At 41.2% G+C, this 13,798-nt stretch overlaps 1 protein-coding gene across 1 annotated transcript; it reads left to right on the forward strand.

Moving 5' to 3' along the window:
* Positions 1 to 2,618: 2,618 nt before the first annotated feature.
* On the forward strand, positions 2,619 to 7,790 carry actr5 (actin related protein 5). Its single transcript, XM_029506813.1, has 9 exons — positions 2,619 to 3,007; positions 3,270 to 3,508; positions 3,716 to 3,885; positions 4,728 to 4,945; positions 5,122 to 5,286; positions 5,858 to 5,962; positions 6,160 to 6,299; positions 6,591 to 6,723; positions 6,954 to 7,790. The coding sequence occupies exons 1-9, from the start codon at positions 2,624 to 2,626 to the stop codon at positions 7,269 to 7,271; spliced, it is 1,872 nt and encodes a 623-aa protein (XP_029362673.1). The 5' UTR covers positions 2,619 to 2,623; the 3' UTR covers positions 7,272 to 7,790.
* The last annotated feature ends 6,008 nt before the right edge of the window (positions 7,791 to 13,798 follow it).

A 13,798-nucleotide genomic window follows, 5' to 3' on the forward strand; every position in this document is an offset into this window, starting at 1 on the left:
GCAACTTAAGTGTTGATGGAGAGGATGGGAAAAACATGTGACCACTTCCAATGTAAAAAAAAAAGCTGCATATATGAAAATAAAACAATGAAAAGTGTTTCTTGTTGAATTGTTCCCTGTTATGAATCACCTTTAAAAATGCTGCATGTCCTTTTTTTTTTAAATATCACATTTTTAAAAATAAATGTCACCCTGTTTCTAGAAATTATATCAAAGACAATAAACTGTTAAAACTGTAAGTAATGCACAACACGATCTAATTAGGGTGTTGTTCATTAACACTGGACATATTCAGCCCTGTCTGACACTATCATTACCCCTCCTTCCCCTCCCTTCCCTCCTTTCCCTCCCTTTCAGTGGGAACTAGCAGTCTGTTCATTCCTCCACAAAATGGAGGTTGCCTTGCATCATGTGCGGCAGTCCCAGAGTGCTTGGAGAGTATTAGCTCCCCTGTGCATCATCATTGCTGCCTGGATGACAAGCACAACAAGCAGAGAGCTGCGAGCTTCGTGCACGGACAGTGGCACGATGTCATGTCTTGCCTCCTGGGAGTATGTGTGTCCATGTTTTGGGGGAGAAAACGTAGGTGGGGGGTATATTTTGTATGAGTGTGTAGCCATATGTGCATGTGTGTGTGTGTGGGTGCATGGATATTGTGGATGTCATTGTGTGTGTGTGTGTGTGTGTGTGTGTGTTTTTGAGACGGTAGGCTGACCCAGATCTGCTTATTAGCATCAGGAGGAAGTGGACGGCAGTCACTTAGAGCTTTGTGCCTGAGCAGTGAACTGTGCTATGCTTCACTGACACACCATCAAGCTTGATACAGTAGCACCCCTTCCACACATGTATGAAGCACACTGTCCTGCCTTCATTCTTTTAGTCCCCTGCTCCCAAATATCTGGACTGTCCAGGAAATAAAACCAGAGCAACACTCCGAAGACACTCCTTTTACTGTAAAATGCACATTTTTTAAGCTACAATGGTAATAATATGCCACATTCAAAAACGACAAAAAAACAAAATATAATATATCAGAATAGAGAGTTTGGATACAGATTTAACTACAGTGTACTATAAAATTCAGGTCCAACAAGCCATTTTATTTTGCTGCAGCACCATGATAACACACACAGTACATAACATGAGCAATTGTAAAGGTCTCGTCACCCATCTCCAAATATAGCAATCCTAAAACTCCCCCCTTTGCACACACATCTTGCAACAATAAAGAGGTAAAAAAAAAAAGGCAATATAATAGGAAAGCAATAGGAACCTGCAAAGGATTAAATCTTCTGTGATGTGAAAATACTGAACAACACTTTTGCAACAAAAACACAAAAGATAATGTACAGGTTCCTACATTTAAATTCAACATAGATTAACTTATTACTATATTATTATATTTTATTAATCTGTGTAATCAATGAGTTTCTGAAGAAAAGTAGGTAACAAAAATTTTAAATCAAATTTAGATACACTCATCTAACTTATCATCTAAATTGAGGAGAAGAATTTCAATTAAAACAAAAAACAAAAAGCCAAAGAGGGTGCAACCATCATTATTTCCTTTCTCTGATTTTTTGCTTACTCTCTCGCTGGACTGTACTGTCACCTGAATGGGGAGTGCATTATACCATGCCCTGCTGGGTTACAAAAATCACAAAGTGTGAGAGCTCAAGCATGTGCATCCACAGAATGGTTGGGACATGAAGCTGACTGGGACATACAGTAGCTCTCATGTGCAGGTGTCCCACATCACCAGCTGAGGTTTCACCGGGTCAGCTGAGAGTAACAGGACAGCAGACAGAAAGAAAACCAGGGATCTCGGGCCCGAGGGAAAATGTCTGTTTGCATGGTTTCACTGTATCTTCAGCTGGATTCCTCTAGGATATATTTGCAGCTGACCCTACATTTGTGGTGATCAGTGATGAAAGAATGACAGCGAGACTTGTGACAGTGTGTCAGATTTTTTGTCTTACAGTTTGGAAATAGCTCTGGGATAAATGTTCGGTTATTTCATGGCTTTGCCATGAAATTGAAGGGAATTTTGGGGGAACATGCTCAATCCCATTGTTGTGAACAAAGTGTGGCTGCACACATGCATCAGTCATATTTAAATTAGGTGAAACTGTTGTGTGGAAATGGAAGTTGCAAATTTCTTCACAGCAATTTTAGTTTCTTTAGATTTGTCTGAAATCTATTATAACTTAGAAATGCGTTGGGTGCGTTCAGTCTACACAGTGGCTTGATGAAATACTCAAATCCGAAATAACTGTTAGCCTTTTAGTTCAAAAAGAGGAAGCCAGCTTCATCTCATCGTGAACAGAGTACTGCGACCTCTGGTGGTAAAGAGTTGACATTTATTCCACATTTCATATTTACTCCAACACTCGGCAGTGCAGATAAACAGATAATATTATACAGGAATGAAACGTAAAGACATAAAAATGTCAGTGTGTATGGACATGTATTTTATAGTAGATGTTCATAATTAATAGATTTAGCCTGTTTTGTTGCGGATACACTTGTTTTCTCACGTCCTGCTTCTACACGGTGGTCGGAACTATAAATCGGCGACAGCAAACATCCACTCGGATGTATTTTGCAGTGACACACTTTTAAAATGGCGTCGAAAGAGCGACCGGTCTGCCAGATCTTTTCTTTTCAAGACTGCAAAACTTCCCCCGACCCGGTTTTCGAGCTGCCCGCCCAGTGTCTGGTCCCCACGCCGGCCCCGATAGTGGTCGATAACGGCTCCTTCCAGACCCGGGCCGGCTGGGCGGCTCGGGGCCCGGACTTCGCCTCCCCCCGCCTGCTCTTCAGGTCGGTGGCGGCTCGGAGCAGAGGGGCGGCCCGGAGCGAGACCCAGATCGGAAACGACATCCCCAACCTGGAGCCGCTGAGGTGGCTCCTCAAGAGCCAGTTCGACCGGAACGTGGTGGTGAACTTCGAGATCCAGGAGCTGATCTTCGACTACGTGTTCACACACCTGGGGGTCTCCTCTGAGGTAAAAGGGCTCCTCAGGTGTCTCAGTAAAGCACCCATCAGCCTATTACAGCATGTTCAGAAATCCAGCTCAGGTTTTGTGCATGGTGGCCATAAAGAAGAGTAAATATTGAAATCAACCCACAAAACCGTGTGTATAAAAAGGTGCTTTATTCGTACTCTTAAAAACAGACCGTTTTCTTAAAAAATGTGGAACCACAATAAGCGGACTGTGTGTTTTATACATCATGTCACTTAACGTAACTCTCTCCATGCTTTTGCAGGGCAGCATTGAACACCCCATTGTGCTGACAGAGGCACCATGTAACCTGCTGCACTGTCGACAGATGATGTCAGAGTTGCTGTTTGAGTGCTACCACGTGCCACACGTCTCCTACGGCGTTGACGGCTTGTACAGTTTCTACCACAACAACGCACAAAGGAGCATCCACCCAGCACACACTGGAATTGTTCTGTCCTCGGGGTACCACTGCTCACACATATTGCCTGTTATCAATGGCAGGTGAGGATTCAGATACTTCGTCTCTGCTGTATTTGCCCTTCTTCAGTTAGTTATGACTAGGAAGTGCCTTTTTTTTTTTTTTCCTGCTGTTTTTCACTTGTCTCAGCAGGAAAAGCGCAGCTGACATTTCAAATAGATTGTAGACGTTTTCCTTCAGTCATTTTATCGCTTGTATTGCATCTAATGTTGAAATGGGTGTGATTTGAGGTTGGATGCCATGAACTGTAAGCGGGTTAACGTGGCTGGGAGCCAGGCGGCGTCCTACCTGCAGCGCCTCCTCCAGCTCAAATACCCAGGGCACCTCGCAGCCATCACGCTCAGTCGCATGGAGGAACTGTTGCATGAACACAGTTACACTGCTGTGGATTACTATGAAGGTCAGTGCAACATACAGTATGGCTACACCTCTCCATACAAATTACAGTTCTAAGTTACAATAGTTTTTGACATTGAGGTGGACATCATCATCAACATTTTCTTTACATCTCAGAAGACCAGCTGACAGATGAAACCCACTTTTTCAGTGTTGCTGAGATTACAAGCAGAAACATCACAGCAAAAATCAAATGCAAGAATGCAATAAAAAGTAGAATAAAATTATACAGATCTGTCCATCACAATTAATACTTTATGTAAAACAGGTGCAGTTAAAAATAACCAGAGTTGATATCCTACACTGAAAATGTTCCAGGGAAGTAATAGTGTCAACTTTCAGCAAAACTTTAAATTATTCAACGTCTGTGTAACACAAAATTTAAAAGCAGTAATCATAAACATTAAGGATGCCTGAGAACATGTGGAATAGGCTCCAGTATTCTAGTATACAGTGAACTGAGGTAGAGGTTGCTTCCCAATCAAAGCTTTGTAAATAAATGTAAACTGATGCTGATCTCTTTTCACGCTGAGGTTTGGCCCAACCAGCCTTATTACATACGAGAAAGTGGTGAGTACAATAACTGTCACCACGCATCTAGTGGTTTAACTACAGCGGAAGATGTATTTCTAGAAATGATGGTCCTATAATCCATGACGGAAAGGAAAAGGAAATTAAGAGGAAATTAATCTCTTCCATGGAAAACATCCATGGAAAACAAGATATAAGGAATGCAGGCAGTCAGAGAGTAAAGGAGCTAGAGGTTGCCATAGTGATAAAAACACCCACTTTTCTTTCTTTCTTCTTCACTTGCTTTCCATTGCCTTCATGTTGTGAACTTCACAGAGCTGGAGAAGTGGCGCAGTCCAGAGTTTTATGAACGAGAAGTTCATCGCATGCAACTTCCCTTCTCGGGTAAGGTGCCAGGGGGCTGTGTGAGTGTGGAGGAGAGGCAGGAGAGGCGAGCTCAGCAACTTAGACGGCTTCAGGAGATCAACGCTCGGCGGCGGGAGGAAAAGCTGCAGCAAGACCAAGAAAGGCTAGATAGACTAATGGCAGTACAGGCAAGGAACTTCTATCATTTACAGTTAAATGTAGTGTAAATCTCAACAAGGAAGATTATAAATACAAAATATTCTATATATCCTTAAATATTCTATATTTAAGGATCATCAGATGCAATTCTGTTAGTGTGCAAAGTAATATATTGCTGTAATTCTATTTTGATTTTTGTGTACAGGAGCTGCTGGATGATGGCCTGCTCGATCAGTTTCATAAGAGCCTGGTGCAGCTCAACATGGACTCAGCTGAGGAGCTACAGTCATACATCAACAAACTGCAGTTGGCTGTGGACCAGGGCAGGCAGAAACTGCTGCACAGTGACGGAGCAGAGGGAAAGATAGAGGTTGGTGTTACTCCCCCAAATCAGAGATAAACAGAATTAGTAAGTCTTGATTTGTTATTTTACTGTTAGTGTTTTCGGGCTACATGTTGTTAAAATGCAAACAGGTAAGCTCAGTTTTAGTCAATACAAAATAAACTATATCTTTCATATTCTATCTTCCGAGGGAAAAGTTGTTGAGAACTAATGAATCTAATAACTGTATATAAGTGATTGCAACCCAAATACATAACAGTGTCACAAACACAATATTTCTATATGCATGGCATGATTTGTCATTCGGTTGGGTATGTAAATGCATCATTACCCAAGACCAGCAAGGCAACCAAATAATAAAATTCTAATATATTCATACATGTGATGTAGTTTTAGAGACTTCATGCATTGTACGATGGCAGCAGCTAATACATGTTGGAGCCACTGACGTGAAGCCAAATTCAAATGATCCAATTATTGGCTCTGGATGTCATGACTGTAAATGTGCTGTGGGGCTCTGTAGGACTGTCCCTGTATGCTGTGGTGGATGTACAACAAATGACATGAGGCCTGAGGCTGTTCTGTTGCTCTTTGCCAGGTGTCTGAGCTGGAGCAGCCAATGGATGAGGCAGATGGAGTGGCGCTGATGGATCCAGACTTCCCCGAGGACACACTGCCAGAAAAACCTGCGAATGTGGTTCAGGTAGAGGCGGAGAGACACTGCAACGTCCCAGGCAGATAATTAGAGACCCTCATTAATGCTCTGCAGGCAATTACCTGCCGGTTTAATATGTGGTAGAATATATTAGAAATGTTTTTCCCCACATAATGTTTTTGTGCCAGAACAGCAATGACATGTTGTGTCACATAAGAGAGGAATAACTTTAATAATGTCTCCAGCCGATGTTCAACATGGCAGAGTACCACCAGCTGTTTGTGGGTACAGAGCGTCTACGGTGTCCAGAGATCCTTTTCCAGCCCTCGCTGACTGGAGAGGACCAGATGGGCCTGATGGAGACGCTGCAGTATGTCCTTGCCAGGTAATGATACAGCCTACAGGGCTCACATATGGATATACAGCATGTACATTGATCAGCCACACACATACACTTTACATATACAAACCAAACACAACACTAAACCTAGTTATTTACTTTCAGTGTGACTTCTGACTATTTCACCTTCTTAATTCTGTCATGTAAAATTAAAGGTTGATCATATATTATACATTTTTTCACCTATTCACTGTAGTTGTTTTAAAGAAAAATGGCAAGAGAAAGTTAATGACTGATGCAACAAGGGATTTCTTGCGCCTTCCATTCTCCTTCTAGATATACTCCAGAGCAGCAGGAGGCGCTGGTGAGCAACGTGTTTCTGACAGGAGGGAACATGCAGTACCCTGGCATGAGGGAGAGAGTGGAAAGAGAACTGCTGGCCATGAGGCCCTTCCAGTCACACTTCAAGGTGCAGTCTATATCCATTTGAACCTTGCATTTATCATTAAATCAAAATCATAATTATGGACCACACATTACCGTTAACCATTACCACCACACATGTTCCAGAGGTTCAGTGATACAGAGAGTTAAGACAGTTCCTTTTTTTTTTTTTTTTAATCATATGTAGCAGATTCATAGATGGGGTAATCCCAGCATATACTGTTTTCAAATGTTTTCTGGCTGACTCTTTCCCAGGTAACCATGGCATTACAACCAGCCCTGGACGCTTGGTATGGGGCAAGACAGTGGGCCTTGGAGCATCCACCTGCAGCTGCAGCAGAGGGATGGATCAGCAGGCAGGACTATGAAGAGAAAGGGGGGGAGTATCTGAGCGAACACTCTGCTTCAAATGTCTTCATTCCCATGAAGCTGGCAAAACCAGCTCGCCCCACTGAGCCCTCCATTACCACACAGACTTCAGCAGCATCTTCAGCCAACATCTCCATGGTTACATCTGCCCTGACTCCGTCCTGCGCTGCTGTTGGTTCTGAAGTTTCTGTGGGTACCTCCTAAACTGAGCTCTCAGATTTTATTTCGGAAGTTAAATTAATCGCCACTTTCATTCAGTTTGACTTTTCTAGCTCCTTCATGTTTCTCCTACAGGTTTGACTTTGTTGCCCTGCGCCCTAAACCTGAGGAATTAAGACCAAAACAAATTCTTTTTGTTTCTTTTTTTCTGTGTAAATGAAAGAAAGATAACATCAAATCCGACATGAAAGGAATGCCACCAGTAGGTCTCTTTAACAGTGTAAAGGAGTGTGTTTTCTTTTTATCTAGCAGCAAAGTGCCAATGCAGGAATGTTAAACGTAAATCATTTTGTCTGTTCTCTGTCTCCTGTGAGACCTCAAAGCCTCAGACTACCTGCTTTTTAATCTTTTTAATGTTTGAGGGGGCCACGAGAGACAGTTCATATTGAACGGCCACTTAGTTAATGATCTTCAAGGTCCAAGATGAATTTTGTGTCTTATGTAAATAGATTGTTGTTGTTTTTGTTTTTGTTAACAAAATATATTTGCACTGATAGAAATGGATCTCTGCTTTTGATTGACTTTTGTTACACATGAATGGGAATCAAGTTAACACACTGTGTTTGCTGTAGAAACAGCAAACACAGTTACACTCGCTATCACTCTCGCTCTAATCATCTTCTGATCTTTTTTTTTCTTTCATCGTTCAAAAATCATTTAACTCAAATTACAGACATGTTTACTCATCTACCTTTAGTTGCATCTTTACACAGTTATTTTTTGTCTTCATTTATTTTTTTATTTTAGATTTTACCTGGCTTGTATTTTATTTGTGGTTCTTACAGCATTTTGAAATTTACCACAGATTTAGATGATGTCTTGAACCAACAGTCCTATACAGAATAGATTTACATTTCTGAAAACCTTTCATGTCAGCATTACTATAAATAATCCAAAGATCATACCATCAGATGCATGTTTTTGTACAGACTTAGATCAGTATGAATGCCTCTAAATATGGAACTATTCAAACAAAAATATCCTCCTGAGAAGGTCTTAAATGACAGAGAATTGAAAACAAGTTTTATTTTCTAATTTGGTTAAACTCACCCTTTGACTGCAGCAGTATTGTTATACCACTAGATGGCACAGGTCAATAAAATATTATTCTGCCTTAGACTCCAACATCTCAACAGAGCTACAGCATTTCATCATCAGCATAGTTTTCATAGTGGACTGGATATGTGAAACACCCTATACCAACTCTTTTGTCTGTTCTGATTTTGAGCTCAGTTATAAGAAGAGACATTGGTCGTCTGAACAAAATGCAGTGTGAGGAGTTAGTTAATTTCTTTCTCAAATCTAAAGGTTTAAACTGACACTGTTGGTGTGTTTGATGTTTTCTTTTGATCCTTGTTGGTTGATACCATTAACCCAGCAGACCTGTGCTGTTTAATATGATTATGTGGTGTTAAACAGTATCACAGCTGAAGGTTCAAAACCTCAGGAAGCTTGTTCTGCTTCTCCTCAAACAGCAGCGTGCCAGCCAGCCAGACAGACACACACACACTCAGCAGCTCGATTTCCACAGCAGGGCAGAGTGCGGCTAATCACAGCCAAACAGGTCTATGACTCCAGGTTGACTGACTCCTGACAATTGATTAAAAGGCAAAACAAGGCAATTTTTACGTAGAATTAAGCAAGGGTTGGTGTATTTTTATAGCTCCACTTCATTTCTGCAAGGCATTTCATGATTTTTGGGAACGCAAACTCAACATTCAGGTACAACCTATAAGACAGTGGATCATGGCTATTTTTGTTGTGTTCAGCTCATAGGCCTCTCATCTTATCGCTTTATGTTACGCACCTCAGATGAACAGGTGAATAATCTTTAAGCGTATTGATCTGAGTTCTGCAGAAATACACATTTGATAGTCACACACATCCTGTGGTTGTGATCAGTGTTGATAGTGTAGTGATGGGTGGCCATGACACCCACTTTTATCTATGTTGATACCTGCTTCCCGTCCCTCTTGCTCACCTCTGCCATTCTTTTTTTTTCTCTGTTGTTGTGTTTTTGCCAGACATCAGTGATAGACGAGTTAAATTTACTGCTAGGACCAGCAAATGTCATTCTTGGGGCTCCTAAATAGATTTATCATATAACTCAAAATATATTATGCAGATGTTGTCTGTACTGCAGTGCTGTAGTTTTTTTTGCCACAGAGCCGCCCAGAGTCCAATTAGGAGGATTTATTTGTGAGGTGCAGTCTTGAAGGTCAGTGAGAGCATCATGTCACTGAGTTCTGTGTTGGAGGCAAAGACCAAATAAAAACCCAAAGCTGGCAGCGTGACGGATACAAAATTATATCTCTTTTTTTATGGTATGGTGGACTTATTCTGTTTTTCCAGTGAAAAGACTTGGGCTTGTCAAAAAGTCTAGATAATTCTGTAAGAAACAACACAATGCACAATACACTGACGTCTTCCTGGTTACAGGGTTTAAAATAGCCTGCTAACAGACTGTACTGTTGGCATAGTTACATAAAGTGTAGCCAAAATTAAGTTTGGATTTAAATCCACTGTTGTGGAGACTTCCCACTGTTAGACGGCCCTGTTTGAGGACAGGAAACCTGTGAGAACTCATCATTATCTCTTCAGCAGTGCTAATTTCAACAATTTCTTATCCATTTTGGGTGGCTTTATAGATGAAAATATATGATTTCCTATGTTTTGTAATATGTCAGCTACAGAACTACGGAAAATTAAAGACAAGTATGAACAAGACATAAACTCAGTGCTGTTGGCAACTGTCCCTCTTTTCTTGAATGTTAGTGTTCCCCCTGAGACTTTAAGGTTACTGTGTGAAAAGACTGCCGTTGGTTTATAGGACACAGGCTGATTTTTCAAGATGAGCTTTGTGTGGCAGATTAGATATGAGTCTTAAAAAGCCCATGCTCTGCTAGTTTTTAAATTCGTAAAAGGTTTGCAGTTTCCATCAGTTGCTGGTTTTACTATTTCTGCAGCTTCATCCTCCCTCTTCTCTTTGTTCCCTCATGTCTGGTTTTACAGATTTTAGGCACCAGCGTCATAATGCTGTGACATGTAAACCAAGTGTTCTGCCAAATCTTTGATGCATTCTGAACATGCTAAGCATTTTATTTGGCTTGGGAAAAGTTAACTGTGTTGCAGGAGCAGTTTGAGAAGTTTCCTCCACATTTTTTACAACTGTGAAAACTTGTAACTTTGTGAGTGACATGAAGCGAACTACAGACTTCTCAGAGCCCCCTTTCAACCTGACAGGAGGTAGAGAGCTTCATACTGACAAGCTCAAACTCAACTCTGGATGGAAAATCAGATAAAGTCAGCTGTGTAATACTGGTTATAGAGACACAGGCCCAGTTTATTTCACTAAAAAATTTGCTATCCTTTATATGTTTTGCAGATTCCAAGCAGTCAATATTGAACCTAGACTTTCTGATTGATAAATGTTTCTTTTAGGGGGAGATAGTCATGGATCAAACACCGTCTCACTGTGCACTGGATCTCCGCAAGGACAAATCAAATCATAAAAACTGTGGACGACACAACGGTAGTGAGGCTCATTTGAAACGAGGGGAAGGACTGCATGGAAGAGGTGAGACTCTTTGCTGACTGGAGCAGTTCAAACAACCAAGCTCTAAATGTTGATTAAAAACGTGGAATTGGACCACCCTAATCTACACCACCAGAGCAGTCATGGAGATTGTTCAGGAAACACATTCCCTGGAGGTGACAGGTGACGGACGGCCTGTCCTGATCTCTGTACATCTCCTCCCAGGTCAAAGGAGCTCAACAACCGTTTCACTTCTTGTGGAAGCTGAAGACTCCTCTCTACACAGGGGTGGACAGTGATGAAGTATACTTGAGTATTGTGCTTAGGTACAGTTTTTGAGTATCTGTACTGTTTGAGTATTATTTTTGGGGGATACTTTAACTTCCACTTCACTACATTTGAAGGACAAATATTGTACTTTTTACTCCACTACATTTCTATTGATGCTCTCGTTACTTACTAACTTTTGCTATAGTCCAACATTACTGTTCATTGTTTTTAACTGTAATTGTTTTTGTAACACACACCTCTGTGTGTGTTCCAGGTAAAAATATGCCCATGTATAATCCTCATCCTACCCGGAGTATTTCTCCATAACGATCGGCTCATTCTTCATTATACATAGTGGCTGATTTATTACCTGAACACACATTAGCTTGTATCCAGAGTTTGGATGTCTTCTGTGGACATCATTGACAACAACACGGTCCAACTCCTCATCAGTCACAGCTGAATACAGGTCTGTCTCTCTGCACAAAAAAACTTTAACAAGTAATATCCCGTTCCTTGTGTGTGTTGTTGTGTCTGAAGTGGTGGAGTACTACTATACTATAAACTTAAATATTTGTATAGAAAATGTCTTCACCCTTTGTTTTCTTATTCTCTTTCCCTTTCTGATCACCGGACTGATGCTGACTGAAGCTTATGTAACTCAAATATTACATAAAATTTCACTTAAATGGTGATGTTAATGGTGTTTTACATTTAATGACCTGGTATATTTTATATTGTCCATAAACAAGTGGTCTCAGTGGGTGATTCATTCGCTTTTTTACTGGTCCATATTTTCTGTTTGTCTCTGGAAGGGTCCTGTCTCCGGTCTAATCTGGTCCGGTCTCTGGACGGGTCTTCACCAGTGCAGTGTGCTCTGGCCCTTCCTAGGTCCTGTCCATTACTCGTAACCACTAACCCTAACCACTACGCCACCTTGCTGCTCAAATTTAAACGGCAGAAAAAACCTTTAGATCAGAATCCTCCAGCTGTATTTTTCATTTACATCCCTAACTGGGAGAAAATAGAAAACAGAAATATTATATTTTTTAAATGTATTTTTATTATAAATATGATATATATATGATAGATATCTACTTTATTTATCCTGAGGGAAATTCACTTAAATGCATCACACAACAGATAAACAATAAGACACAGACATGCTGCCTCTTACACTGCAGTGTGCTTTACTTCCAACATGACAGACACACAGATCGTTTTTGTAGAGATTAGATGATAAAAGGTTTACAAACACAAAATAGGCCCAGCAATGGGGAACTATATTGAAATGTATGTTGTGCTAAAACAGCTGGTTAATGTCCACACAGCTCCACTTTAGGGGATCAGACTCAGGGTCTTCTGTCCTGAGTCTCTCGTTCACTTGTGTCATGTCCGCTGCAGTGTGACCTGAGCGTTCCCCTTTAAGCAGGTGGGCTTCTGGGTAATGTGTGACGTGGTCAGCAGGTAGCCGTGTTGTGTTGTGTGTTTGTCCCTCTCTCCGGTGAACGGTGTGAGAAGTAACGGCAGCTGTAGCCGCTGTAAGCTTTATAGTCAGTGTGATGAAACTCCTAAAAGTCCTGTGTTGTGATGTTGAATGAATCCGGTCCATTTGTTCAACTATTCCGCCTCTCCTCTTAGCCCGGACTGGTTACCATGGTTACCAGCGTCAACGAGCCAAGCTAAGGTGAAACAGACTTAGCTTTATAGCTAGCTACACTAGCATAAGCTGAGCTAGCTAAAGTGCTGAGCCGCGACTCTAACTCACTAATTCTCAACTCCATTTTTTGCCGTCATCCTGAATCTATGGCAAGAAGTACGATCATAAAAGGAGGCAGAGGAGGAACCAGACATGGAGCTTGAGCCATGTTTGAACACCTGATGGTTTTAATTAACCTTTAAAAAACTTTTTTCAGAGGATCAGAGTTTCCAAACTCTCTGCGTATGTAACCTGGTCTTTTGTTGATTGGCCCACACAAACATGTTGACTGTGGTTTATCATGATGGTTTAGACTTTTGGTTTTTACAATCACCAGAAAATGAGTAGGGAGATTTGGGAAAAGCGTGCCTCTCTCCCAGATGGAATAGACAACATGGAACAATAGCAGGCTTCCATGCAAGTGTTTATTTTCATTTTTCATGTTTTTTTTTTTTCACGTTTTCTTGTATCATCTTTTCTGAGAAACAAAATAACCCCTTTCCCTTCTCTCGCTCCGTTGCTCTTGTTGTTTCAGCTTCCTGCTGAACTGTGTTTTTCTGGGATGTTTGTGGAGCCTCTTTGTAATTCAATCTTTACTGATACGACTGAAGCAGCTGAAGAAGTCTATACGCATAAATATTCCCCATTGGCTTTTAACGGGACACAGTGTTTTTGAGCTTTTCTCTTTCCCCCAGTCAGCTCCCAAAGGGCCAAAAAGTCTTAAAACTGAAGAAGTGGAGGAAATGAGGGAGGAAAGGCCTGTGAGCTCTCTGTGGGAGCTTACACAGCTTCTTCTGATTGAGCACCCTGATATGAGTAATGAGTTAATGAATATTTACGAGGATGAGGTCTTATCATTCAAATACAAACTGCTGCACAGTGTCCATCACAGTGTCAGACGCAGTGCAATCACAGCATCAAGGGAGCGCAAGTAGCTCTAATCAGATGTAAATGTCCTCTTTCTCCTCCCCCTCCTCATCTCCTCCCTTTACATGCAGAGAACAACAG

This window comes from Echeneis naucrates, chromosome 7, assembly GCF_900963305.1.
Source record: "Echeneis naucrates chromosome 7, fEcheNa1.1, whole genome shotgun sequence".
NCBI classification, from domain to species: domain Eukaryota; kingdom Metazoa; phylum Chordata; class Actinopteri; order Carangiformes; family Echeneidae; genus Echeneis; species Echeneis naucrates.